At 24.3% G+C, this 26,419-nt stretch overlaps 12 protein-coding genes across 12 annotated transcripts, besides 50 other annotated features; 7 read left to right on the top strand and 5 right to left on the bottom strand.

Annotated features, from left to right (window-relative positions):
- Positions 1–58: 58 nt before the first annotated feature.
- On the top strand, positions 59–2,410 carry CMU_043210 (CRAL/TRIO domain-containing protein; the record flags this gene model as incomplete). Its single annotated transcript, XM_002139560.1, has 1 exon — positions 59–2,410. The coding sequence occupies one exon, from the start codon at positions 59–61 to the stop codon at positions 2,408–2,410; it is 2,352 nt and encodes a 783-aa protein (XP_002139596.1).
- Positions 1,257–1,319: a sequence feature (AT_rich).
- Positions 1,556–1,620: a microsatellite.
- Positions 2,385–2,455: a sequence feature (AT_rich).
- A 197-nt stretch (positions 2,456–2,652) lies between these two features.
- Positions 2,653–2,673: a sequence feature (AT_rich).
- Positions 2,674–2,754: 81 nt separating this feature from the next.
- Positions 2,755–2,965: a sequence feature (AT_rich).
- Positions 2,966–3,023: 58 nt separating this feature from the next.
- Positions 3,024–3,119: a sequence feature (AT_rich).
- Positions 3,120–3,204: 85 nt separating this feature from the next.
- Positions 3,205–3,287: a sequence feature (AT_rich).
- Positions 3,288–3,314: 27 nt separating this feature from the next.
- Positions 3,315–3,377: a microsatellite.
- Positions 3,378–3,448: 71 nt separating this feature from the next.
- Positions 3,449–3,482: a sequence feature (AT_rich).
- Positions 3,483–3,517: 35 nt separating this feature from the next.
- Positions 3,518–3,616: a sequence feature (AT_rich).
- Positions 3,617–3,747: 131 nt separating this feature from the next.
- Positions 3,748–3,815: a sequence feature (AT_rich).
- A 54-nt stretch (positions 3,816–3,869) lies between these two features.
- Positions 3,870–3,924: a sequence feature (AT_rich).
- Positions 3,925–4,060: 136 nt separating this feature from the next.
- Positions 4,061–4,107: a sequence feature (AT_rich).
- Positions 4,108–4,166: 59 nt separating this feature from the next.
- Positions 4,167–4,658, top strand: CMU_043220 (uncharacterized protein; the record flags this gene model as incomplete). Its single annotated transcript, XM_002139561.1, has 1 exon — positions 4,167–4,658. One exon carries the CDS (start codon positions 4,167–4,169, stop codon positions 4,656–4,658), a length of 492 nt encoding a protein of 163 aa, XP_002139597.1.
- Positions 4,448–4,502: a sequence feature (AT_rich).
- Positions 4,659–4,852: 194 nt separating the features above from the next.
- CMU_043230 (uncharacterized protein) lies at positions 4,853–5,341 on the bottom strand (the record flags this gene model as incomplete). The annotated part of the gene is made up of 1 exon (XM_002139562.1): positions 4,853–5,341. The coding sequence occupies one exon, from the start codon at positions 5,339–5,341 to the stop codon at positions 4,853–4,855; it is 489 nt and encodes a 162-aa protein (XP_002139598.1).
- A 243-nt stretch (positions 5,342–5,584) lies between these two features.
- Positions 5,585–5,674: a sequence feature (AT_rich).
- Positions 5,675–6,015: 341 nt separating this feature from the next.
- Positions 6,016–9,789, top strand: CMU_043240 (glycosyl hydrolase; the record flags this gene model as incomplete). The annotated part of the gene is made up of 2 exons (XM_002139563.1): positions 6,016–7,242; positions 7,312–9,789. The coding sequence occupies 2 exons, from the start codon at positions 6,016–6,018 to the stop codon at positions 9,787–9,789; spliced, it is 3,705 nt and encodes a 1,234-aa protein (XP_002139599.1).
- Positions 6,770–6,885: a sequence feature (AT_rich).
- Positions 7,482–7,506: a sequence feature (AT_rich).
- Positions 8,312–8,376: a sequence feature (AT_rich).
- A 13-nt stretch (positions 9,790–9,802) lies between the features above and the next one.
- CMU_043250 (DEAD/DEAH box helicase family protein) lies at positions 9,803–12,133 on the bottom strand (the record flags this gene model as incomplete). The annotated part of the gene is made up of 1 exon (XM_002139564.1): positions 9,803–12,133. The coding sequence occupies one exon, from the start codon at positions 12,131–12,133 to the stop codon at positions 9,803–9,805; it is 2,331 nt and encodes a 776-aa protein (XP_002139600.1).
- Positions 11,077–11,097: a sequence feature (AT_rich).
- Positions 12,134–12,190: 57 nt separating the features above from the next.
- Positions 12,191–12,249: a sequence feature (AT_rich).
- A 374-nt stretch (positions 12,250–12,623) lies between these two features.
- On the top strand, positions 12,624–13,901 carry CMU_043260 (uncharacterized protein; the record flags this gene model as incomplete). Its single annotated transcript, XM_002139565.1, has 1 exon — positions 12,624–13,901. The coding sequence occupies one exon, from the start codon at positions 12,624–12,626 to the stop codon at positions 13,899–13,901; it is 1,278 nt and encodes a 425-aa protein (XP_002139601.1).
- Positions 13,902–14,118: 217 nt separating this feature from the next.
- Positions 14,119–14,160: a sequence feature (AT_rich).
- A 60-nt stretch (positions 14,161–14,220) lies between these two features.
- On the bottom strand, positions 14,221–16,623 carry CMU_043270 (uncharacterized protein; the record flags this gene model as incomplete). Its single annotated transcript, XM_002139566.1, has 1 exon — positions 14,221–16,623. The coding sequence occupies one exon, from the start codon at positions 16,621–16,623 to the stop codon at positions 14,221–14,223; it is 2,403 nt and encodes an 800-aa protein (XP_002139602.1).
- Positions 16,179–16,242: a microsatellite.
- Positions 16,612–16,678: a sequence feature (AT_rich).
- A 177-nt stretch (positions 16,679–16,855) lies between these two features.
- Positions 16,856–16,876: a sequence feature (AT_rich).
- A 79-nt stretch (positions 16,877–16,955) lies between these two features.
- Positions 16,956–16,992: a sequence feature (AT_rich).
- A 46-nt stretch (positions 16,993–17,038) lies between these two features.
- Positions 17,039–17,090: a sequence feature (AT_rich).
- Positions 17,091–17,199: 109 nt separating this feature from the next.
- Positions 17,200–17,271: a sequence feature (AT_rich).
- Positions 17,262–18,236, bottom strand: CMU_043280 (RNase P subunit p30 family protein; the record flags this gene model as incomplete). The annotated part of the gene is made up of 1 exon (XM_002139567.1): positions 17,262–18,236. The coding sequence occupies one exon, from the start codon at positions 18,234–18,236 to the stop codon at positions 17,262–17,264; it is 975 nt and encodes a 324-aa protein (XP_002139603.1).
- Positions 17,904–17,929: a sequence feature (AT_rich).
- Position 18,237: 1 nt separating the features above from the next.
- Positions 18,238–18,325: a sequence feature (AT_rich).
- Positions 18,326–18,352: 27 nt separating this feature from the next.
- Positions 18,353–18,422: a sequence feature (AT_rich).
- On the top strand, positions 18,397–18,882 carry CMU_043290 (uncharacterized protein; the record flags this gene model as incomplete). Its single annotated transcript, XM_002139568.1, has 1 exon — positions 18,397–18,882. The coding sequence occupies one exon, from the start codon at positions 18,397–18,399 to the stop codon at positions 18,880–18,882; it is 486 nt and encodes a 161-aa protein (XP_002139604.1).
- Positions 18,708–18,768: a repeat region.
- Positions 18,883–18,946: 64 nt separating the features above from the next.
- Positions 18,947–18,977: a sequence feature (AT_rich).
- A 100-nt stretch (positions 18,978–19,077) lies between these two features.
- Positions 19,078–19,159: a sequence feature (AT_rich).
- Positions 19,160–19,199: 40 nt separating this feature from the next.
- Positions 19,200–19,220: a sequence feature (AT_rich).
- A 97-nt stretch (positions 19,221–19,317) lies between these two features.
- Positions 19,318–19,338: a microsatellite.
- Positions 19,339–19,426: 88 nt separating this feature from the next.
- Positions 19,427–20,764, top strand: CMU_043300 (uncharacterized protein; the record flags this gene model as incomplete). Its single annotated transcript, XM_002139569.1, has 1 exon — positions 19,427–20,764. One exon carries the CDS (start codon positions 19,427–19,429, stop codon positions 20,762–20,764), a length of 1,338 nt encoding a protein of 445 aa, XP_002139605.1.
- A 27-nt stretch (positions 20,765–20,791) lies between these two features.
- Positions 20,792–20,849: a sequence feature (AT_rich).
- Positions 20,850–21,089: 240 nt separating this feature from the next.
- Positions 21,090–21,116: a microsatellite.
- An 84-nt stretch (positions 21,117–21,200) lies between these two features.
- Positions 21,201–21,326: a sequence feature (AT_rich).
- Positions 21,327–21,424: 98 nt separating this feature from the next.
- Positions 21,425–21,526: a sequence feature (AT_rich).
- A 79-nt stretch (positions 21,527–21,605) lies between these two features.
- Positions 21,606–21,756: a sequence feature (AT_rich).
- Positions 21,757–21,944: 188 nt separating this feature from the next.
- Positions 21,945–21,987: a sequence feature (AT_rich).
- Positions 21,988–22,084: 97 nt separating this feature from the next.
- Positions 22,085–22,150: a sequence feature (AT_rich).
- Positions 22,151–22,252: 102 nt separating this feature from the next.
- On the bottom strand, positions 22,253–23,644 carry CMU_043310 (eukaryotic translation initiation factor 2, gamma subunit, putative; the record flags this gene model as incomplete). The annotated part of the gene is made up of 1 exon (XM_002139570.1): positions 22,253–23,644. One exon carries the CDS (start codon positions 23,642–23,644, stop codon positions 22,253–22,255), a length of 1,392 nt encoding a protein of 463 aa, XP_002139606.1.
- Positions 23,645–24,255: 611 nt separating this feature from the next.
- Positions 24,256–24,288: a sequence feature (AT_rich).
- A 41-nt stretch (positions 24,289–24,329) lies between these two features.
- On the top strand, positions 24,330–25,592 carry CMU_043320 (uncharacterized protein; the record flags this gene model as incomplete). The annotated part of the gene is made up of 1 exon (XM_002139571.1): positions 24,330–25,592. The coding sequence occupies one exon, from the start codon at positions 24,330–24,332 to the stop codon at positions 25,590–25,592; it is 1,263 nt and encodes a 420-aa protein (XP_002139607.1).
- Positions 24,567–24,689: a microsatellite.
- Positions 25,590–25,637: a sequence feature (AT_rich).
- Positions 25,638–25,710: 73 nt separating this feature from the next.
- Positions 25,711–25,731: a sequence feature (AT_rich).
- Positions 25,732–25,846: 115 nt separating this feature from the next.
- Positions 25,847–25,969: a sequence feature (AT_rich).
- A 22-nt stretch (positions 25,970–25,991) lies between these two features.
- Positions 25,992–26,013: a sequence feature (AT_rich).
- Positions 26,014–26,032: 19 nt separating this feature from the next.
- Positions 26,033–26,294: a sequence feature (AT_rich).
- A 25-nt stretch (positions 26,295–26,319) lies between these two features.
- Positions 26,320–26,415: a sequence feature (AT_rich).
- The last annotated feature ends 4 nt before the right edge of the window (positions 26,416–26,419 follow it).

Here is a 26,419-nt window from a genome sequence, read left to right on the forward strand (position 1 = left end):
TAATAATAGCAAAGGCTGTTATATACTCCTTTACGAATAATATAGAACATTCATTTTAATGACAGGAAATTTAAAGTATATGGGTAATGATATTCAAAACCTGGATATAAATATGGTGGAAAAACTTGGGAGAGCTTTAGAAATTACAGAGTCACTAGATGATTATACTATACCTAGTGAAGTATTAGTATATAACCCTGTAGATGAGGATGTATTTACAAAATTTAATACTGGATCATCATCTGAATTCAAAATTAGACAAATATTTTTACATGTTGATTTATTAGAAAATGAAACAAAATTATTAGATGAATTTGATAATTACTGTAGATCTAATAATTTTGAAGTACCTATGGAATTAAGTCCTATACTATTACGTATATTAATATTTAATAAGAGAAGATATCCCAGTAATTATATAGTAAAAACTGTACATCATGTTAAAAATATGTATTCTTGGAGAAGATCTATATATCCTTTAAAAGATACTGATGTAGAACTACGTAGAGATTTAGAAGATGGAATAATATACTGGCATGGTAGAGATTTTAGTTTAAGACCTATATTAGTTATAAAATTAGCAAAGATAGGGAAAAATTTTCCAATTCAGAGATTTATTCGTCTAATTGTATTCTGTTTAGAATGGGGATTAAGATATTTGATGATACCTGGTAAAATTGAAACATGCCTAGCCTTGATAGATGTAAGAGGTGTGAGTTTAACATCTTTCCCTATTTCAACATTAAGTGAAATTTCCTCACTATTAACAAATCAATACTCATTTAGATTATATAAAATGTTTGTATTACATGATTCAGTTTTTATACAAGCTATTTGGAATATAATGAAGCAATTTTTAACAGATTTACAACAGCATAAGATTGTATTGTGTAGAAATGATATAAAACATCAACTATTTAAAATTATACATCCATGTCAAATAGAGGAGTATTTTGGTGGAACAGAGAAGAATAAATCATTCCCGTTTTATCCATTTAAATTTCCAAGTAATAGTAACATACAATATAGTGATCCAAGATTTCATCCTAATAATGGATTTACTAGATATATAATTGAATGTAAAAATAACAATAAAATTATCCCAGACTTCAGAAAAATAAAGAAATGTCATTTACTTTTTAATGATGAGAATTCAAATGGTACTGTACGCTATAAGGGAAATAGAAAAAGTATATTATGGGATCCAATAGGTATTAATTATTTGCAAAAAGATATTTATGATATACTTGGAATAGATTTATTAAATAATCTTAATGAAATAAAGGATATTAATAAACATAAATATTTAAAATATAATTCAGATCAAATAACCCATCATTATCATACATGTACAAGTAGTGATTTAAATGAATGTTGTGAAAATAATGAGATTCATGAACAAGGATATTTAGATAAATTAGATCATGAAGTCAATGATAGTTTATCTGAAAATAATAATATAGATAAAAATTTTGGGAATAATGAATTTTCAATTACAGGTATAACACCTACTTCAGGTAGTAATAAATATTATGAATCAACATCTCAAGAATCAAATAATAAAGATAATTCTAATAGTCAAGTAATAATAAATGATGAACTTAATAATACTATTAATAAAAGACACTTTTTTAATTCAAATATATCATTTATTAAAGAATATTCAATAAAAACAATATCAGATTCTTCCTCACTTACATTTGATGATACAAATAGTTATTGTAGTGCAGCTTCAAATACAATTAATAATATTATTATTAGTGATGTTATTAATGATTCACTTCAATCATTTACTATTTTATCAAGTATTGAAAGAATTGGTGCAGATATAATAAGAAAAGAATTAGTGAATGAAATATCACCAAATTCAGAAAGTACTGCAATGACTTCACCAAAATATCAAATATTGAATATAAATAGTAATGATGATCTTAATAATATAAGTGATAAAGAAACTGAATACATTTCTAAAAAAGATATTCAACAAGAAAAAAGATCTAATTCAGAACCTTCAATATCATTTTCACCATCTATTATATCTTATTCACCTATTGATAAGAATAATATTTTTGATAAAGATAAAGATCAAAAAAATCCAAATTTAACGAATAACAAAGTTGAAAGATCTATAGAAGGAACTATATTAAATGATAATAAACAAAATTTCAATAAAATTTCGAAAAGAACAAAATTTAAAAGAATATTCAATAAGTCATTAAATAGTGGAATATTAATGTGGTTTAATAATATAGGTAAGAAATATAATACTAAATCTCAATCTTGTAGTTGCACAAGTAATAATTTAGATCAAAATACTCAAAAATCACTAAACTTAGAAAGATATCATGGTTTATTTGGTCTTAAATCTAAATATTTCAAGTATCATAATATAAATCATTTAAATAAATGATTAACTTAAATACTAGATAAAATTATTGTAATATTTACTTAAAATGACAAATTATATACTACTTGATAATATAAACTGTAATATTCCTACTTTTAGATATTTGTGAGTAGCTTTCATTGGTAACAAATTTCAATTGTAAATATTCGTAACCAACCTAGAAATTAGTGAATATATAATGTAGTTTTAGAAAAATTATTAGTAATTTTTAAACGATATCTTTCTAATATTCATACAGCAAAAGGATTTTTTAAATTAATAAATTTCTGTTATTAGTTTCATGCTCAATTTTACAAAAATAATCAAAGGGTAATTACTATAATATATTATATTAAGTATTAGGTGACTATTTTATTTAATATTATCAAATATATATTTACAATCATTTATTATAAATATATTATCATTAAGAACTATTTAAAATTTTGTTTTTTTTTATAAATTATTGAAAATATTTATTAATGAATAAAAATTCATTATAAAAAGAATATTCAAATATTCAATATTAATACTTAATAGAACATATATTACGTGATATTAATTAAATAAATATATTAAGAAATGAAGTAAACTTAAAATATCGTTACATCTAAATCTTTTATGTTATTAGGATTCCTTTTTTTTTAATCATAATTTATAATTAAACCTAATTTGAATATCTAATATAGATCATTTTTTGGAATAAATCAAAATAAATAAATATTAAATTAAAGAACGAAATCTTATTATTAATGATATCTTAAAACTTTCAATATATATTAGTACTATTTAACTTATATATCCTACTAACTTATAACAAATATAATATTAAATATTAATATATTAAAAATTATCACTTTTTTTTTATTCCAAACTTAATAATATAATTAAATTAAATATACTTTTTGTAATCCAAATTATTTGATAATATTATTATTAATTTATTATTATTAGTATGAGTATTATTTTAAATATTAATAGTATTTATTATATGATTTTAATAAAATAGGCAATACTTTAAATATTTACTTTTATTTGTTTAGTTATATCATAAAAGATCACTATTATTCTATATATATATATATATTTATAAAAACTCCTTCAATTTCTATAGAATTAATAGACCTAGACTATATAATATAAATATATAAATAAATCTCTACTAAAAGAATCTTTGATATTTAAAATATTTGTATTAAAACAATATATGTATAATATATATGATAATATCTTAAGAATATGTAATAAAAGGTAGAATATTTGAAGTGGTTAACTGAAGTTATATTATTAGTTATTTCACCAACATAATTATCCTATAAACAAGTTATATAATTGTTTTTAACTTATACATATACATGTACATATTATTTATTATTTATATGATAGTAATATTACCTTATTATTATTAATTTAGAGTATTATTTTAATACAACATACCGAAATATATAAAAATACTATTACTATTACTGAATTTATTGATCTCTATTATTTAAAAATATTATAAAACAAAAATTATTAGAAATCTTAAATTTAAATATCAATTAGATTGTTTCTAAATAACAAAAAAAAAGATAATTATTGTACTTTACATTACTATAAAATCTAAAAATATTTTGTTTTTAGATGAAACCCGATACCCGCAGGAAAGGCGGTATTATTTTACCGCCAATAACCTTTTTATTACTATTATTTTGATCTTTATTATTATAATTAAATTAATTCTACATTTAGATTCTTTACAATCTTGCTAATATATTTGTAAGATTTTTGTATTCATAGAATGACCACTAATGGAAGAGGAAAAATAATTCCTATATATTATTTTATACCAAGTGATTATGACTCTGAAGAATATCCAAATATGTTTCATATAAATACACAATCTAATATTACTATAAAACACATTCGAAGTAAATTTCCTTTATTAGGAAATTATTACTTTAGATTTAAAGTTAAAAATGGAGATTCATATGTTTGGATGGATCCTAAAGAAGATGATGAAATTCCTCCAACATATAATGGTTTAATCATTTCCAAAGTTTTAAGAGTATCATGGGATTCAAATAATTATAATATACAAAATATACATAATAAAATTAATCATGATAAATTAATTGAAAATCCAATCTCCTCAGTAATGAATAATCAAGATATAAAATTTCGCAATTTATCTAAAGCACAGACATTACCTACAACTAACTATATTCCAAACAACGATCTAATTGACCTTAATACATCGCATAATAACTGGCTAGATAATGGATATATCTAATATTTATTGAGATAAAGTAAAATATTCTACTATTAATGCAATATACAGACCTAATACTGAAAGTTATATCTGAGATTTACTAAGAAAAAGGCAATTGCATTGATTTTAGTAATAAGAATAAACAAAAGGTCTATTCTAACATCTACACAACATTCTCCTTACTTATTGTAATGCTATCTATCAAATTGATCTACTTAGTAACCTTGTGCAGCAAGGTATTCTGCAAATACTAAGGCATTCTTTTTACAATTACCTGCAACTTGATTCTTTGTTTCATCATAGACACATATAACTACATTATCATTACCTGTATCTACGAGAAAACAACCACCTTGGTTTCTTGTGCAAAAAATGACATTTATATTGTTTTGTTCAAAACCTTTTTCTACACTGATAATTCTATATTGCTTACCACCTACCCATACCCCTTTAGGTGAAGAACCTTCACTAACAGCTGATATTATAGTAGAAAGTTCATTAACTGTCTCAGGTGCTTCAGAAACACCATCTACTTGCGTGACATTTACTTCATGATCTTCCTTAATTAGTTCTTTCCATGGATCACCTTCATCTGAACAAGCAGCATATATTGAATGACTACTTATAGAACATAATCCTGCTAGACAGACGGTTTTAGTGTCAATAAGCCATTCTTTTAATAAGTTATCCCATGCAGATGCCATATCTTCAACTTTATTTTATTTCTAAAAATACAGATAAATAAGATTTCTAGTTGTCTTCCAAAGGAAAAGAAAGAGAGAAATAAATATCTTTCAATTTATTACCGTTATTCATGCAGTCCATAGATATGTACACGCCTTCATGCAGATAAAACAGTTCTGTCTCTAAAAATAAGCGCGGAAAATAGGCGCTATTTTAATTACTTCTTTTTACTTTTTTTTTCATTTTATAAATATAAGGGGTACTAATTTATATAAATAAAATATTATTAAGACATATTTCTAATATATATAAATTGTAGTGATTTTTTATTATATATATAATAAAAAAATATTGAGGAGACATATTTATTATGATAACACCGCCTATAGTGTTGTTGCATCCATAGAATTTCAAATTTTTATATTGAAAAAAGGAGACAAAGAAAAAAGGACTAATTTGTAAAATATAAAACCATATAAAGGATCTTTATTAAATTGAATTCTTATATGAAATTATATGTATATATGGGTTAATGGTGGGAGTTATTGCAGGACTTGACTTCAGACACTAATTAGATGACTAAAGTGTTGCGGTTACGAGCAATAAAAACATCTATTTATAATATTGACTTGTAATTCTAAATAATTTTTATATTACTCTTGTATATATATTGTGATTAATAGATTTCATTACTATGTATGTAAAAGGAATTTGTATTCCGAATATTATAAGTAATATTGTATTTTCAATTAGTTATATCGCAAGGTTTATAATTGGAACTGTTACTTCATTTAAAAACAAAAGTATATTTAGAACCGAGAAGTCTTCACCATTCATTATTAGATATAAGAAGTTTTGCAAATATATTAAGTATAGGACATTATCACCATGGCATGTAAAACCAGGATCTGTAAGAATTCATTCACATATTGGTATTAATAATAATAATGATGATTTAAATAATATAGAGAATAGTACACTTTCATTACTTATTTATAATCCTTTATCACCTGAAATAGTTCCATTAAAAGTGTTAGTAAATGCATATTCATTTGGTTGCATACGTTTAAAAATTGATGAAATAGAACCACTTATTAATTTTAAACGTTTTAAATTTGAAACAAATGAAGTCATAATGGATTCTTTACTAGATAATTTTCTTATTAATAATAATAATGATGTTGAATTAGATATAAATGATATGAAGGGAATAGTAAAACTTAGTTATACTATTGATGAATATAGTGAAAAGTTATATAATCAACATAACAATACTTATAAATTTAAAAGTACAGAAAATAAGTTTACAATAATAATAAATTTTAGCCCTTTTAGTATTGAAACTTTTTTTAATAATGAAAATATACATAGTATTAATTATAATGGTCATTTTAATTTCGAAAGGGTTAGACCTTTAATGAAGATAGATAAGAAGGAAGATTCAATACATAATAATAAAATAACAAATAATATGAAAATAGATGAGATTTTTAAATTTATTCAAATAAAAGAGAGAAATAATAATTTTATATATAATTTATTAGGAATTATTATAAAATATTTTGGATATGACTTTAATATTTTGAATATAAAGAATGATAGTATTAGAGAATATAGATTCAGTAATCAAATTATTGATGCATATAGTATATATAATAACAATGGTTGGTTTGATATTTTTGATGGATATCCAGATTACAAAGTATATGGACCAACAGCTGTAGGAACTGATATCAGATTTCATTTAACTCATAATATTTATGGAGGTGCTGAACGAAGTACAAATATTAATTTGGATGAATATGAAGATTCATATAGATTCTATAATTTAGATGTATTTACATATGAGTATAATAAACCTAATTCTCTTTATGGTAATATTCCAATATTAATAGGAGTATATAATAATGAATATAATGAAGTTGAATATTTAAACTCTAATAGAAAAGATTGTTTAATAAATAAGAACATTGATGATAATAAATATAAGAATTGTAGGATTTCTGGTATATTATGGAATAATCCTTCAGATACATTTATGAGTATTAGAAGAGGAAGATTATCAAAGATATCTTCAAAAACACAAAATGAATTATATACAGACTCATGGTGGATATCTGAAACTGGTATAATGGATATTTTATTGTGGATGTCTGATTCAATAAAAAATTTTTATTTTATATATCATATGATTACAGGATTTCCAATGATGACCCCTAGATTTGCACTTGGGAAACATCAATCTCGTTGGAATTATTTTACACAAGAAGAAGTTTTAGAATTATCGCAATTATTTAATCAATTTAAAATTCCAATGGATGCTATTTGGTTAGATATTGAACATTTAGATAAAAGACAATGTTTTACTTGGAATAAAACAAAATTTCCAGATATAGAACTGATGTTAAATAAGTTAGATGATCAAAATAGGACTTTGGTAATAATAGCAGATCCACATATAAAAATTCAAGATTTATTAGAATCTGAGGAAAATGAATATTTTGTTTATAATATATTAGAAAATATACAAGATACTCATGAATTAGAGTTTGATACATGTTATAAAAAATTGTATAATATTTCAAAATTATCAAATTGGGTTAGAGTATATAATAATGAGCAATGGAAAGATTTTATTGGCTTATGTTGGCCTGGTAAAGTAAAATATCCTGATTTTTTGAATCCATATGTATTAGATATATATTCAAAGTTTTATATACATAAATATTATTCTAAAGGATTAAATTTGGAATTTTGGATTGATATGAATGAACCTTCTGTATTTTCAAGTCCAGAATTAACTTTACCAAAATATTCATTTCATTATAAGAATATAGAGCATAGACAAGTACATAATATATATGGATTAAACCATCTCAAATCTACATTTAGGGGGATACTTACTGCTAATTTAAAGTTAACTACTAGTAGATGCAATAATGAAGATTATAAGAAGTTAGAAATAGATTATCTTAAAGAAGAAAGGGAACTTAATAATATATTTAATAAAGATTTTAAATATGAAAAAAATTATTCAGATTTAATATTAAAATTTCAGATTATCCATGAAGAAGATATTTGGGAAATTTGTGATTTATATGATATTCAACGTCCTTATATTTTAACTCGTTCTTTTTATATTGGATCACATAGATTTGGTTATGTGTGGACAGGTGATAATGAATCATCTTGGAAAAGCTATCAAGCAGTTATACCAATGAATTTAATTAATTCAATATGTGGTATTTCATATACAGGTTCAGATGTGGGAGGATTTTATGGACATCCTTGTTCATGTTTATTTATATATTGGCATAAATTAGCAATTTGGTTTCCATTTTATCGTAGCCACTCTCATATTGATTCCCCAAGACGTGAACCTTGGGCTTATAATGATGAAGTTCTTGAGATAGTAAGACAGCAAATATTATTAAGATATGAGCTTATATCTTTTTGGTATACTGCAGCATCAATATATTCATTTAAAGGGCAACCAATAATAACTCCTGTATTTTGGTTAGCTAAAAGTATAGGTCAAATTGATGAAATACAAAGAAAAAAAATTGAAAATTCTTCTTTTATAGTATCAGATGTATTTTTGATTTCTATATATTCAGATAGCTCTTTTAAAAAATGTAGATGTTCTGAAGATCATATAATTCAACCAATATATTTACCTTTAATTACTGAAGATACAATTTGGTATGAATTTAAGAAACTTAAATATCATATTGTTCAATCTAACAAACATTTTGTTGATTATTCTTATAAATTAGAAGATTACACACCATGCTTTGTTAAACAATCAAGTATTATTACACTACAAAAAGACTTAGTTCATTCATCTAAATTGCAAAATAAGTTCCCAATTCAAATTGAAATATTCCTCCCAATTTATCAAGATTCCCCTATTATATCTACTGGGAAGAGTTATCTGGATGATGGGCAATCATACAATTACTTAAAAGGGGAATTTCTTTGTATAAATTGGAAAGTTAAAAAAGTTACAGAATTTTCGGAGTTATGTAATTTATCTAATAGTCATCAATATTCAAAGGGTAGTTCTCTTGAAGATGAATTTGAACACTCTAAAACTCAAAATATTTATGAGTTCTCGGGTGAATATGAAAGTATCAACCTTATAAATTCAAAAAAGAAACAATTTCAAGTTATAAATTCAGATCTAGAAGTGATTAAGAATAAATGGAGTTCAAGAATGGATCTTAACATAAACACTATAATAATTAATGGATTAAAGGAACAACCCAAAAATGTCTACTTTTTTAAAGACAAAACCAAGAAATACCTTGAGTTTACAATAGAAAAAATAGTCCCAGATACAAATTCTGAATTTGGAATATATAGGAAATTAGAATCTTTATTTCAGCTTGTTATTCATTCTGCTGACATTAAAATTGATAATCTTGATTGGAACCTTATAATAGAAACTCAAAATACAAATACATAATATTAAATATGACTTATCTTTTCTTTTTAGATTTGCTCTTACTATATACCCACTTTGGAATCTTTTTAGTAAGAACATTAGGATATACCTTAATATTTAAATTTGATTTTCCATTATTTGAATATATTATTTCTTCATCACTTAATTCATTACAACTGTTTGATGAATAACCTAAATCATCATCTGTATAAGAATCTTCATTATTCATATTACTTTTTCTATAGGATTTTAATTGTTTATTATAGTTTTCTAATGTTATCTTACCTTGTCTTAATTTCTTAGTTAATTTCTCTTCATATTGTAAATCTTCCCATTCGTTCATTTCCATTCTTCTTTTAGCATTTCTCTTTTCTGTCCTTGTTCTAACCTTGTTCTCAATATTTAAGGCTGTTTTAGATTTGAAGTTATTATTAGATGAATTTATATCTTTCGTATTATCTTTTAATTTTATCTGTTTTTTATCTTCTAAATCTTCATTTGAATAATGGTTACCTTTCAAAATATCATTTGGGTGTATATTTTCTGAATAAGTTATAAAATCATCTTTAATACAGGATTTACCAAGTATTTCCTTTACTCTTGGAATTCTTAATAATGAAAAACTAGATGCCAAATTACCTAAAGATAAAATATTAAAAGGAAAGATAAACTTCAATTGATGCTCTTTATAAGCCCTCACAAATGCAACAAAAGCTTTCTTTGCTAATATATAAGTAGCTGGATCACTTATTACAAGCTTTCTCATTAGAGTTTGAGCTCTATACAAATTTAAACCTTCATAATTTCTTAAAAATTCATCCTTACTCAAAATTTCATCATTTATTTGAATACATTTACAAAGTGAGACGATATTAGATTTATAAGATTCATCTAATTTATTTAATTCGAAATTAAATTTAGTTAAAGCTTGACATGTCTGCTTTTCAATATATGGTATAAAAGAATCTTCATGTTTTTGTAAAAGTATAATAGATTTACCACTTTTCCCTGCCCTAGCTGTTCTTCCTATTCTATGAATATAGAATGATGGATCTTGAGGAGCATCGAATTGAATAATCCATTCTATATCTGGAATATCAATACCTCTTGCTGCAACATCTGTAGCTAATAATATACCACAATTACTCTTTTTAAAATTATTATAAGATGTCTCACGAGATTTTTGATACATCTGCCCATGAAGTTTACATAATACACCAATTTTCGTATTTGTAATATATGTTGAATTTCCCAAAGTATTAAATTCTGCTATCTTCTCTTTATTATCATGCTCATGATATATACTTGATAAATATTTATAATAAAATTCAACAGAACTACATGTCAAAAAAAAAATAATACTCTTTGTACCTTTATTCTTACCAAGACATTTGTTTGGAAATAGATATTCATTAATAAACCATAAGAGAAATTCGTTCTTTTCAGTCATACTAAGTTCAACATAATGACATCCTAGTCCTGATGGAATATTAACATCTCTTGAGTGTTGAATATATTCATTCTTTTTTTTATTATCATCATTACCATTAAAATCCGATAATCCCATAGATACCTTTATAAATTTTGGATTTCTTAAACCTGTTTTTATAAGATTACAAACTTGAGAAGTTAATGTTGCTGAAAATAGACCTGTTCGTCTTTGTTTAGGTAATGCACGTAAAATTACATTAATATGTTTCTCAAAACCCAAATCTAGTAGTCTATCAGCCTCATCTAAAATAAAAATCTCAAGAGATGATTTAATACACCAATCTTTACCATCATTTAATATATTAAACATATGAAACAACCTTCCCGGTGTTCCTACTAATATATGATACACTAGCTGACTATTATTAGTTCTATATACATCTTTATTGTCAACTTCTATATTATTTACAGTATCTATATATTTCATAGTAGCTGATATATCCTTACCACCTATACATAACATATTTTTTAATTTATTACCTTCATATTTCTCTATAAAACTTAAAAAATGATCAAGTATTTCGTTAATTTGAAGGGCTAATTCACGAGTAGGTGCAACAATAATTGATCCTACAATAAATTGAATACTTAAATTGGTTATACTTGATCTCAATAAAATCTCTACTACTGGGATTAAATAACATAATGTTTTACCAGAGCCTGTACAAGCTTCTACTGCTACATCTTTATTTGTTAAAATCTCAGGAATACTGACCTCCTGAATTGGGGCCATATATTTAAACTTTAGCCCATTTTCTATAAAGTCTAGTGTTCCAATACTTAAAGCAGGTTTATTCAAATCTCTAAAACTTTTAGGTTTTCGTATACATTTCGTATTATCCTTATTCTTATTATTTGAATTTCTCTTTTCCATTTTACCCATTATCAATATCTTCTACTATTCTATAATTTCTATATCTAATCTACCATCTATTAATTAATAGATTAATTTGTTAGATTAAGTAATCTAATTATTATTAAATATTAAAACCCTAATGTAATACCTCAAAACCCTAAAGGCGCTACTTCTTTCTTTCAATAAAAAATAGGAGACTCAAAATATTTCTATTCGGAGACCCTTAAAAAGACAGCCAAAACATTTTTTAAATAACTTACCGCTTACTTATCTGCCTTTGTGTCTTAAATGATATATTACAATATTGCAAATTTAACACAGATGCATCTTAGCGGTATACTGTACTATTTGCTACACACCATAACAATATTTTGTTTCTTTTAAGATTTTCGAAGATATTCTTAATTAAGTGATCTATAGGTCAGATCCTAACCTAAACTGGCTAATCAAATATCCTAATTTAATTGTTCAACTTTTTAGTACTTAAATACAAGTTTGATTGTGGATCATGAAAAAAATATTTAATAAAGAAACTAATGAAAAAGTTAAAATAAATGAAAACAAAATAAAAGATCCAATTATTCCAAATAATACACTTTATAATATTCTAAGAGGTGTTATTTGTTTTTTAACTTTGCTTGTATCATTAGCATATTTAATTTTTGGTTGTTCTTATACTTTGAAATATAAGACTTTTATATTTGAAAATAATAACTCGGAAATAATCGAAGGAACACTAAAAGGCTTAAATGGAGAATTTATAATTTGGCATGCAGTTACTCCAATAAGTTTAGTAAGTCGTAATGTATCTATATTATGTTTTATATCATTTATTACTATTGGGGTATACTTACTAATTTTTGCAATGTGTACAGCTTGCAAAAAGTATAAATTTATTCAACCTTGGTACTTCGTTGTAATGGGGATATTTACTTTTATTGGTGGTATAATATCAATATTTATATCAAGTAAATTCTATTCAGTAAGAATTATGACAATGTTACCAGATTGTCCAATACAATCTGTGGTATCATATGATTGCTCTAATGCCTTAGCAAATGATGAAATATTTGCATATGATCTATGCAAAGCCGTGGAATTTTTCTGTGTATCTGAAAGTGCTTCAATGTATCGTTTTTATATTCAAAGTATTGTCATTGCAACTTTATCATTTATCTTATGCTTCTTGGCTTTTGTTTATAGCATAATTTTACACAAACTAAAAATTAAATATTTAAAGGAATCATCCAAAATAAATGAAAACAAAGTATGTAAATCTAATGAGGATATTGAAATGTCCAATATTAACCTCAACTCAATTTGCATCCATGAACCCAGAAAACTACCTTCAGCAATTGTACCTTATGGATTTTTCAATAGTTCAGGAGTTGTGTCACCTTCTGGAATAATTACACTCCCTAATTCTCCAGCTAGTGGTCCTACAATTTGTATGTCACCAATGTCAATGAATCATGGATCTCAGTCTAAATTTATTAATATACCTGCTGGGATTGTTGTAACTACAACTACTAGTTGTAAAGGTGCTTCTATGAATAGTTCTAATCCATTTAAATCTCATAAATTTGTACATGATTCAAACATAAATATAACCCCAACTCCTTTATTATCTAATAATACAGGAGGTGCAATCCAGAATTCTAATTGTATGCAAGAACATCAAATACAAAATAATACTATTAGTCCAACTCATCCAACTAATATGCAATGTGATCATTGTCAAAATTCAAATAATTTACATAATCATTCTTGGAATCATTACTATTAACTCTTATTGAAATATTAATAAAAAAACTTTAAAATTCCTCTCTAAGATTTAAAACTATCACTTTTTTTTTAATAAAGGTCTAAAAAGTTATATATATTTGTTAAAAAAATACATAAAGTAATAGTGTTAACATTAATATATCCTTTAAAAAAGAAATTTGAAATATCATAATTAGGTTATAGATAATACTAGAAACCTTAGCTAAAGTTATATTTCGAAATATAAGAAAATAATATTATTAAATATCTATTTTATTTAAGATAATAGAGAATTATTTAGAGATATACTTCATATACTATGTACAATATTACTTAGTTTATCAACTTTGATCTATATCTGAATCTAAACCATCAAGATAAAAAGTTTGATCTATCAAGTAACTATCATTTAAATCAAATATTTCTGCTAGTACAAATATAGGCGATGATGGACTAATTCTTCTATATAATTGTTTAGGACTTGAAAGTGTCGATATATTCTCTAATAAATTATTTTTAGCTAAAATCTCTATATTATCTTGCTCATAAGGAATTTTTCTCTTATCAATATCTATAGATTCTTCCAAAGTAAGTTTATTTTCTGAAATTGGAGTAAGATCAATTGTAGAGGCATCCATATACAATTTCAAAGTATCATAATTTACTTCAGATATATCTAATGTTAATGGTAATATAGGTGATGAAGAACTTATAATTTCTGGAGAATTGATACTATTAGTAAATTTTTTATTTTGAGTTACTTTTTTTGTGTCAATAGTATCAAGTAATCTCCATCTTGAGAAATTCCTATAATTATCTAGACACCCTTTTAATTCCATATTTCCACTTTTTGGACTAGATATTGAATTCAAATAATCTTTCATATCTTGTTTATTTGTCCTAGATTTATTAACTAAGTACGTAGATAAAATCATCTTTCTCAATAAATTAAAACTATAAAATTTATCCAAAAATTCTGATATATCATAAGAAAAATATTCCTCAAAAAATTTTGATCTAGATATTGAATTAGTATTATCTTCATGATCAGATATATTCAAATTAAGCTGTAATTCATTATTATATTTATTAATTTGATATTCTTGTGATTCTTTTCTAGTCTCCATATTATCTGATAATAAATTTCTATATTCTTCCGAATTTCGTTTTTTATATTCAATTTCTTCTAATTGCAAAATTTTCAAATTCTTATTAACTTCACATCTCTTAAATAAACCTAAATTATTGGCATTATTTTGAATCAAATATTCAGAATTTTCAATATTCCGAAATACTTGATTATATAACTTCATTTCAGATGTGAATAATGATATAAGTTTACGATATGCAAAACCAGAATATGATTTATTATCTGAATCAAGACTTATTCCATAATAAGAAAACATTGTAGCCAACAATTTCTCAATAGATCCAGGAATAATTTTAGCTGCTAATAATCTTGTAACAGATGATGGAATCCAACCTTTTGGATTACCTTCATTAAACATTGCAATATTACTCCATAGACCAAAAGGAGTTTTTATTGGAACTGCTATATAACTTCCAATTCTTGAATCCATACGAACAAGTCCTGGTTTCTCTGGAATATCTGGATGATCTACTGAACAAGTGCATGATGCCCAAAGTAAATTGCTAGAGTCTTTACCTAGTTTATCTGCATCATCCTTAAATATTACACTAAGATCTTTTCTAGCATCTAATGCATGTATAAATCTTATATTTACTAAATCCCTAGGATATATTGTACCAATTCGTTTTGAAGCAACATAAATTATATCTAAACCAGACTCAATATTTTCCAAATTTCTTATATCAGATGTATTGCTATCATATATTTTTCTTTGATTACTGTTAGAAGAAAATGCAACATAATCTTTCGGATTTATAGGTACTATAAATTCTGTCCTTAATAATAAACGTCCAGCTCCATACTCTTTCTTCCATACTCTAACACCTTCTTTATTATGTACTAACTGACAATTAGATTCTATTGGATTAGTTAATAGACAATCTAAGCTTACTTCACTTAAAGAAGATGCAAATTCTCTATATTTCTTACGTTTTAAATTTAACCAATCAAATTTATCTAAATTATCTTGTTTATTACATCTTAAGAAATCATTGAATTCTATACGTCTATTTTCAAATTTATCAAAACGTTCCTTTAAAAAATTCTCAATATTTATATATAAGGAAGTATTATTAGATAATAATGGATGAATATCTCTCAATAAATTAGAATCAGTATCTTTACTAATTAATGGTATATATTGAGATATATCCTCATTATTATCAATATTTTGTTTATATATTACTTTATTATCATTGAAATTATTATCATTTGTTAAAAAATCTGTTAAATTACTATTTATTTTATCTTCATTATTTTGTATCACTTTATCCTCAGAAATAGATACTCTATTATCTTCATTAAAATCTTCTATATCTACTTTTGCAAATCTCCTAAACATTCCATAATTTTCATTAACTACTAATTTTATCATTCTATTTATTTTGACTCCCATCTTTAACTTTAAATAATTAATACGAGATCGAAGATTCCTTAATATAGATAAATTAGGAAATAATCTTAAATCTTTCTGAGTATCTTCTATGCGTTCACATTTACTACTGATTGTAGAGTGAAATGAATCTGAAGAGTTTACTGAAGAATTTGAATCGGATAGTGTAAAATTTCTCTGTAACTCCCCATTATAATTCATTATATATAAGAATCTAATGTAAATATTAATTTCCAATATAAATAATTAATATTATCAGGAAATAAACTTTGTAAGATTATAATTTTTATCTTCAAAAAAACAAAAGTTCAAGCTTAAATATAAAATAACAAATTTCTAACTGCAGAGGTAATCTCAAATATTTTTTTAGCCATCACAATGTAAAATCAATGTAATTTCTGATTATAAAAAAAATTTTAGATACTTTTGTCAGATAAAATTTAAATAAAAAAAAGAAAAAAGCGGGTATTTGTATCGGTACCTTTATCAATTTCTTCTAGTTAAAAAAATAATCCAAACAATTCATAAATAGCTATAAATATTCTAATTTTATTAATTAATGATAATTATGCAAATCTTAAAACATAAAATTCTGTTAATTTAAAAAAACAAGGTGATTATATCTATAAATTATTTATAATTCATTTAGTATAATAAAATATTTTTTAGGCGGTAAATGCAATAATTTATTCTTAAATCTAAAATTAGATTTCTTAATAGTATTTTAATTCCAGAATATTCCTATAGTAACTAATAAAAAAAATATTTAGAACACTCTATAAATTAATAATATCTATCTAACTTAAATTAATCAATATATATATCAAATCTTAATTATTCTAATTATTAGGCTCTAATAAAAGAACAGATGCATATGTTTTACGATTAGTACCTTTTAAAAGAGCTCTTATCACATTATCTACAAGAAAATCAGATGGATTCATAATTGGTTTTCTATCTAAATCCATAGATAATAATGTAGAAGCAAGATTTGACAAGTCTAATGGCCCTCTCAAATCCATTATATTAGATGAACTTGATGTAATTAATATATGTTTGGTTGGGATATATCTTGCAAAATTCAAAAGATTACAACATAAATTCTTTCTATAATTTGTATTAGATAAGGCTGGACCAACATCTATTTCAAAAAAAATACCACGGGATATAGCTAAATTTAATTGAGCTCTCCTCATAACAAATGGTAAACGAGGATTAGAACATAAATCTAAACTAATAATATCACAATCAGATGAGGAAATTGCACTTATAAATGTTGCTTGAGTAGTTGGTCTTAAAGCAATTAAATCATAATTTTGTTGATATATATCTGAAAATAATGTTTTACTCCATCCATCAGTGGCTTCATTGCAAGATCCCTTACATAAAGCATTAATATAAGGAATTACATCATTATTATCAAATATTATAGTTAATCTTCTAAGTTGTAAGAATTCACTTGATATATCATCTTCACTTTGATATTTTTTATTTATATTAATATTATGACAAGAAAGATTTAAAGATACAAATTGATTTTTTGGAAAGAATCTTTTATTATGGATACCAGTAGATGATAATTCATTAGGATTTAAATAAATATATTGTATTGGACAATAATGACCTTCCTTAACTAATAATGTAAGTAAATTACTCACTTGTTTTTTATTAGATTTAAGATTATTACATTTTTCAGATAAATTAACTGAATGATTAAAAGCAATACCTGAATATCCCAATCTATATGAAGTTTTAATTAATTCAATACATTTCTCAATATTATTAGACCAATTAACACATACTTCTATATACATCTTAAATAACAAAATAATATATAAAATATTTATAATTTGATCTATTACTAAATAATATATAATTCTTATATTTTAAAATGATTTATTTTCACAGCGGGATTACTAATAAGAATTAGATTTTAATTTATATATTAAGAACTTAAATTTAATTAAAAAGAAGATGACAATATTTATATTATATATAAAGGCTGATATTGATGGTATTAATGAAATTATATTTCCTCTTAATTATATTTGGTGTATAGACATAGAACAAAGTGCAGGCCCTTTAACTAAGAGTAGAATAACTATAGATCCTAATGAAGAGATACCAATAGAAAATAGTAGGGGAACAGCTAATTATGTAATGAAATGGGATGGGGATAAACGACATTCTACTATTCGAGTTATTGAACTTAAAGATATTACAAAGATGAAATATTGTAATACAGATAATGGTAATTTTGTCCCTATTATAGCATTTGAATGTCGTGGATTGAATCCAACAAGATGGAATCCAACATTTGGTTATAATGTAAATTGTATATCAGGTAAATCTTTTATTAATATAGATTTACAAGAAAATGAATGGTGTGAGTTTGATGAAGAAGCTAATGAATCTGTTGGTATATATAATATTCAATCAGAATTTAGAATTCATAAGTAATCCTACTTATACATAATTATGTAATGCGCTAATATATTAAGATTTATACTAATTTAAGTAGATGTTATTTAAATTATTATTTATCTTTATATTAACTGTAATATTTCTAAAAGTTTTCAATTTCAAGTCATATCTAAGATATTAGTTCGAATACAATATTCCTAAATGTAATAATTAGCAAGTATTGATTATAGCTAAATTAGAATTTAATAAGAATTCATATGTTTTTATTTTTACTATATATAATATTTCCAAAAAATAAAACAAAATAAAATAAGTGAAAATCTTTAACTAGTTACCGGGTTACTGGGATACAGATAATATTTTAAAATATTAAACTACTGGAGGCGGGAAGTTATTTCTAATAGGCGGTAATTATATTCGATTAGTATACGATTTGCTTCGAGATGGAAGAAATAAAATATTAAGAGAGAGAAAAAAAAAAAAAAAAAAAAAGTTTGAAATTGGAGAGATACCTGTAAACTCAAATTTGGAATAATTAGACTTTTATGCAACTATTAAGAAGTTAGTTGACTTAAAAATTATGAACCATGGCGATAGGTATGGCCTAAAAGGAGGTGCTAAAGATGCACGCTTATCAAGAACTCAGATTCTACTTCTTCAGATGTACTATAATACAAGAAGGTGTTGTTGGAACTTTTCGACACCTAGGGAATGTATTCGATTTTCTCGTATACTTTTAGATTGTCCTTATACATATATGCTACCTTTAATTGCAAGTATCCAAAGTATTTTAACACTAATATTATGTCATATATTAGCTAATAAGCTATCTCATTTACCATATAGAGGTATATTTATTCCATATATACATTTCTTAACTATCTACTACCCAGAAAGGTCAATCTTTGTATTTGGATATTTAATTGGGTGGTTATTATTTGTATCTTCTATTCCTATGTTGTATCATTTATTATATTACCATTTACCACAACCACTTGAAGTATGGTTACCTAAAGATATTGAGAGCCTTTATAATAATAAGGACTCAGGGAAGATAAAAGAATACCAAGGTGATTTGGAAAGTTTAGATGATTACCAAGATAATCTGGAAGATAATTTATCAGTAAATGATCCATTTATATCAAATGACTATATCTATAATAAAATTGAACAAGTTAATGAATGTAATTTAACAAATGGTAAGAATTCTATTGTAGCGAAACAGGGAGTTTTACACCGAACAATTGCAACAATTATGCTGAAAATAGCATTCATATGTTTAACTATTTCGGTATTATTTGCATTTTTATCTATTTTCTTTCCATTTGGATTAAATTTTAAGAGATTATTTGCTTCAAAGTCTACTAAATATACAATGAAATTCATAATTGAATATATTGATACTATATTTTTTGTTTCTCCTAGTTTATTTTTCAATATATTTGGATTTTTTCACTGTTTAATAATATCAATATATGTAATAGTTTACAAAAGACCTGTTATAACTTTGACTTCAAAGTTAATTAAGATTTACTGTTGTTCAGTAATGGTCATTGTAGCTTTTGCACGTTTTGTATTTATATTTATAATAGTATATTATTGTGATTTTCCAAGTACAACTAATCAATATTTTCAAACAAATTACTGGGATGCAAGTTCTCTTTTAAATGATTTTTCAGATATTATTGAACAGGATTGGGTGTTTTATTTGAGGATGTCTATAGGAAGTATATCTCAGCTTATAATATTTACTACAATGATGACATTTACTGCTAGCTATTCACTAGATATATATCAACTCCATAAATCATCTAGTCTTAGTTTTGGTATAAATGAAGACTCAGAAAAAAGCTTAATTTTTAGAAATAGGTTGAATTCTGCACTTACTATAGATATTTATTCTGAAAGAACTACTTGAATTATTTTTATCCTCAAGATACTCAACTTTAAATTATTAATTATATTAAGAGATCATGTTTTAATATATAATTTAATATTATATTGAGTAATAAATTGACCTTACTTTCTACTTTAAATAAACAAGACTTTATTAGCTATTCAAGCTTAAATTTTATTAAGACTTGTATACTGTATATAGTTAAGTATTTGAGAATATTATGAAATTCTCTAATAATCTTTAATTTGGGAACTAGAAGTGATAATGGAATATTTATATTTCATCTAAACCTATTCTTAAATTAATTTAGTTCACTTTACAGATATATTTGTTAGCTACATAAATATTTTTCTTTTTTTTTTTTTTTTCTTTTGAAGATAAAAGGAAACATTAATACAGAAAAACTTATGATATTATAATATATAAAGTATAAGATTACTAAAATATGAGATGTTGGAATATTATTTTATTTTAATATATAATATGTATAAATTTCCTTTCTTTTATAATAATTCTTTTAATAAAATAAAGCATCATTATCTTATTGAGATATATATATTAACTATTTTTTAATTAATTTATACTTCAAATAATTAGTAATTGTTATAATCATTAACTCAAATATTAAGTTCTAAATAATATTATCTGTAAGGTGATATTTTAAAAAGTGAACATTTGAAGTTATAAAAATATAAATTATTTGTTCTAAAAATTAGTTACTTTAAGATCTAAATAAATTTAATATTTGTATTGAATCATTTAATTCTAATTTTTTTTTTTAAAGAAAAAGAATACTATTCCCCTTAAATAAAAAAGTCATTTTATTTTATTCTTGACTTTAATTTCTATAGTTTTGTATTTCATAATAAAAAAGTTATAATATAAAACTTCATATTTAGCTTATATATTTAGATTTTTTTTTTTATTTATAAATAATAATCTAAATTAATAATAATTATTTAAAGTTCCTTAAATATTCAACTATATAAAATAAAAAAAGTTAAAAATATTATCCATATTTCAACTATACTGATTTTTATTAATAGCATAAATTATACAATATTAACATTAGTTATATTTAATAATTGAAAATCTTTACTATTACCAAGTATAATTATTTGGAATTTCTAATCATAAATTAATGAATATATTCACATAAAAAAAAGGAAGAAATCTTTCTTCTGATTCATTTAAATTGAAGATTAATTGTAATTTCATTAATAAATAAATAATAATAAAAAAAACAAGATTAACCAATTTTGGAAATACAAACTCACAATTATTAAAAACACTTTAACTTCTATAAACTAGTTTCCTAAATAATTATAGGTTTGTAATACCTTATTAATAATATTCTTAAACTAGATAATTAAAAATTGTGAATATAGAAATATTTTAATAATATTTGTAGAAAAAAAATCCTTAATAAGGTAAAATAGTTTGAAAAAAAAAATTCATTAAGTGATCTATGTAATGTACAATTTGTTATTAATAATTTAAAGTAAATATTTACCAACCCTCAATACATTGTACTGTTGTACCTGATAATATGTCCCCAAAACCAATTAATCTCCAATGTTTGTCTACTCTCCTTGAAATAGCCAATTTATCACCAACACTACAACATACAGGTGATGATAATTGAAATGTAGCACTATCATCTCTAATTTTGGCAACTCTACCACCTGTCGTGGTAGAACCAATATTAACCATAAGTAATTCACCCTCTCTTAACTTAGATACTTTAGCTTGTGCCTTTGATCCATCATGAGATCTAACCCCTAATAATCTCCTCATCCTATATAATGTAATATTTATAGAATCAAATATGTCAGGTAAATGACCTGGGTGCCCAAGGACTTGACCAGATAATCTATTTGCTCTAGTTAGAGTTGGATCTATTTTAGTACCAACTCCAATTAAACCACCAGATACAGCATATTGTAAATCATTATGTTCGGCAAATAGAGATACTATTCTTGATCTTATTGGACGACATACAAATGCTCCTTCTGAATTTTTATTATATATACCAGGCCTTACCTCAATTTCATCTCCTAACTTTAAGACACCTCTAATAATTGATCCTCCAGCAACACCACCACGCATACTTTTTGCATCTTCACCTGGTTTATTTACATCAAATGATCTGATTACTATCATTCTTGGTGATGATGTAAAATCACGAATTGGAATTGGTATCTGAGTACATATATATTCACACAATACATCAATATTAAATTTTAATACAGCAGATATTGGTATAATTGCAGCATCTTGAGCGGATGTACCAGCTACAAAATCTTTAATTTGTTTATGCTGTTCTATTGCTTGAGCCTCCTTTATTAATTCAACTTTATTTTGTAATATAATTATATGTCTTAACTTCATTATTTCAACTGCTGCTAGATGTTCAGATGTTTGTGGCTGTGGACATGATTCATTACCAGCAACTAATAATAGAGCTGCATCCATTACTGCAGCTCCATTAAGCATTGTAGACATAAGAATATCATGGCCAGGACAGTCTACAAATGATACATGTCGCATTAGCTTCATTTTATGATTACATCCTGATACTTCACAAATAGGTTCATCCTCTTTACTTGATCCATAACTACGATAACATTGAGGTGGTGGACAATCAGGATTACTACATTTATAGATCTTTGCATTGGCATAACCTAATTTAATAGTAATATTCCTCTCTTTTTCATCTTTAAATCTAACTGTTTGTACACCAGAAATAGCTCTTACAACAGTAGATTTACCATGAGCAACATGACCTATTGTACCCAAATTAATTGTTGCTTGTCTTGATATTACCTCAGGAGTTATAGGTGTCAGTTTTGTCAAATCCAAATTATCTGGATCTTGTTTTAACAAATAGTCACTTGACATAATAAACAAAAAAAAAGTTGGTTCCTTCAGTTCACTTAATCAGGAGAGTCAATGTCTGATACTTTTATGTATTGGCCAAATTAATATTCACGTCTCTAAATCGCCAAAAGGCGCCAACACCATTTTTGATAATTTATTAAATTAGGTCTGATTTTCTAATCCATCCCTTTGTCAATATTTATCTTCTCTATAATAAGTCCTATGTAAAGCTATATAAATATTTGCTAAAATTATAATAGTATAGATTCTCTTCCCTCGGATAATTTTATGCCATCAAGAGAGAAGAGAAAAGAGAGAACAAATAAATAATAATTGATATGTTCACTTAATGTCTTTTTTTTTTTTTTTTGAATAAAAATAGTCTGAAATTAAATAAAAAGGAATTTACATGTATATATTATGGATCTGTTAGGTTTGTATTATGATTTTATCTAAATTACTGGGGTTTATAGATGATAGATGATTACTCAGTAAATTACCCAAATATTTTAAACTTCGGTACCATACATCAAGCGCCATTATCCGTGCTTTTATAAAATTACGTAATATAAGGATGTAACATAATGGAAATATAACCTTATAATCTAAGGAGATGTACTTTCTTGGGTTACTTATATTAAATATATTTATTTTTTATTATAATAGGTTAGAATTAACTGGGTATACTCAGCCAAGCCTTCTAAATATGAAATTAGGAGAATTAAGTGAAGGGAATATGACCATGACCATGCATCCAACATCTGTTTTACAGCTTCCAGATGGCAGAAATGTGATGATTTGCCCTGATGGATCTGGTAAATATCTTATTAAAGAAGTAGCAGTGGATGAGCCTTCTACAAGAAAAGAAGAACAAGAAGTTACTACTATTGATGCAATACCTCAACAAAATATACCACAACAATATCGACCTCAATATCAACCTCAACAATATCAACCTCAACAATATCAACCTCAACAATATCAACCTCAACAATATCAACCTCAACAATATCAACCTCAACAATATCAACCTCAACAATATCAACAACAACATCAACCTCAACAAAACTCAATTCCAAAGGATTATTTACAAAGAATTCCACCATTTTCCCCATATCCTCAAGTATCGGACCTGTACGATGCTCAATGCTTATATAATAGAGCTAATAAAGATTTATATGATCTTAATTTCCAATTAGAACAGTTAGGAAGCTTTGGAATTACATCTGGATCCTTTAATGAATTCCAATATAGAACATTTAAACAAAGAATTCAATATATAAAATCTGTAATAAATTATTTAGAAGATACTTTTGGATATCAAGTACGTACAATGCCAAGAATCAGAAGAAATGGACCAATAGGAACAACAACAATAGTTATAAACAATGTTGAAGTTCCATTCTTTCGTCCTATCCCAGTTCCAATTCCAATAGGATCATTTATTCCATATACCCCACTTTTCCCATATTTTGGTCCAGATTTCTATGATGTGAATTTATATTTTGGAAATAGTTATTTTCAACCATTTTTATTTAATCCTGGTTCAGCATTTTATTTATTCGGCTCAAACTACTTTAATATTGATATTAGTTTATTCTCTAGCCCTCTAAGTTTTTCTTATGATCCATTTTTTACATCAACATTTTTTGATGTTGGATTTCAATACCCAATACAAGGATTTTATTCACCTTATATTGGCATTGGTGATTTCTCTGGACCATTTAGCAACATTGTTTCTGTAGATACTCCATTTATGGATTATAATTCAATACAAACACCACTTGGTGGTGTTACATCAATAGATACTCCTTTGGCAGATATTACATCAATGGATACTCCTTTTGCAGATATTACATCAATAGATACTCCTTTTGCAGATATTACATCAATAGATACTCCTTTTGCAGATATTACATCAATAGATACTCCTTTTGCAGATATTACATCAATAGATACTACTTTGTAAATATTATATTAATAGGAAAATTAATATATAACTATATTTAATATTGTAAGAAAAAAAGAAGTTGGGGATTTTTCTTCTTTACTTATTAAGATATATCTTAGGACTTTTCAATTGTTTCAATTAATTAATATATTAATATCTTCACTACAGAATAGTAAATATGATATGATAACTTATAAAGTAATTCAATTTAACTTTTTGATTAGAGAATTTAATACATTCAATAAGCAATATATATTTTCTAAAATTACCACTATTTTTTCTTTAAATCTTAATAAATATTTTAATTTAATGAATATAAACAATATTCAGACATTTATAAATAATTTTTTTTTAAATTATAAAATGTTGATAAATTTAAATATATATTATTTAATCATTTGTCTCAATACTATTGTCAAATATTTTATATTTTTAAAAACTAACGAATTCTTTTGGAGAATATAAAAACAATATAATTATTTTAAAATAAATATAATTATATATAAATAATAACATTTAAAATAATTAAAAGTTGATTAAATAAAGTTTATAAATATTTTAGAAATTGTATAATATTACAAAATTGAAATATAAAATATCTATAATTTAATTACTTTGAAATAATTTATCAATTAATAAAAAAGAAAATTTTATTTATATTTATTATTTAAAATTTAATATTAAAGTATTTCTACTATATAAATGAAATTAATAATATTACCTTGTGTACAATATAATACCTTAGTTTTTAATAATAAAATATATTTTAAGTAATTACATTATCCTAATTATTGTTAATGTCTATAAAATTTAAAACTATATTATCATTTAAGTAAATAAAGTAG

This window comes from Cryptosporidium muris, genomic scaffold (genome assembly GCF_000006515.1).
Source record: "Cryptosporidium muris RN66 scf_1106632373453 genomic scaffold, whole genome shotgun sequence".
Classification (NCBI taxonomy): domain Eukaryota; phylum Apicomplexa; class Conoidasida; order Eucoccidiorida; family Cryptosporidiidae; genus Cryptosporidium; species Cryptosporidium muris.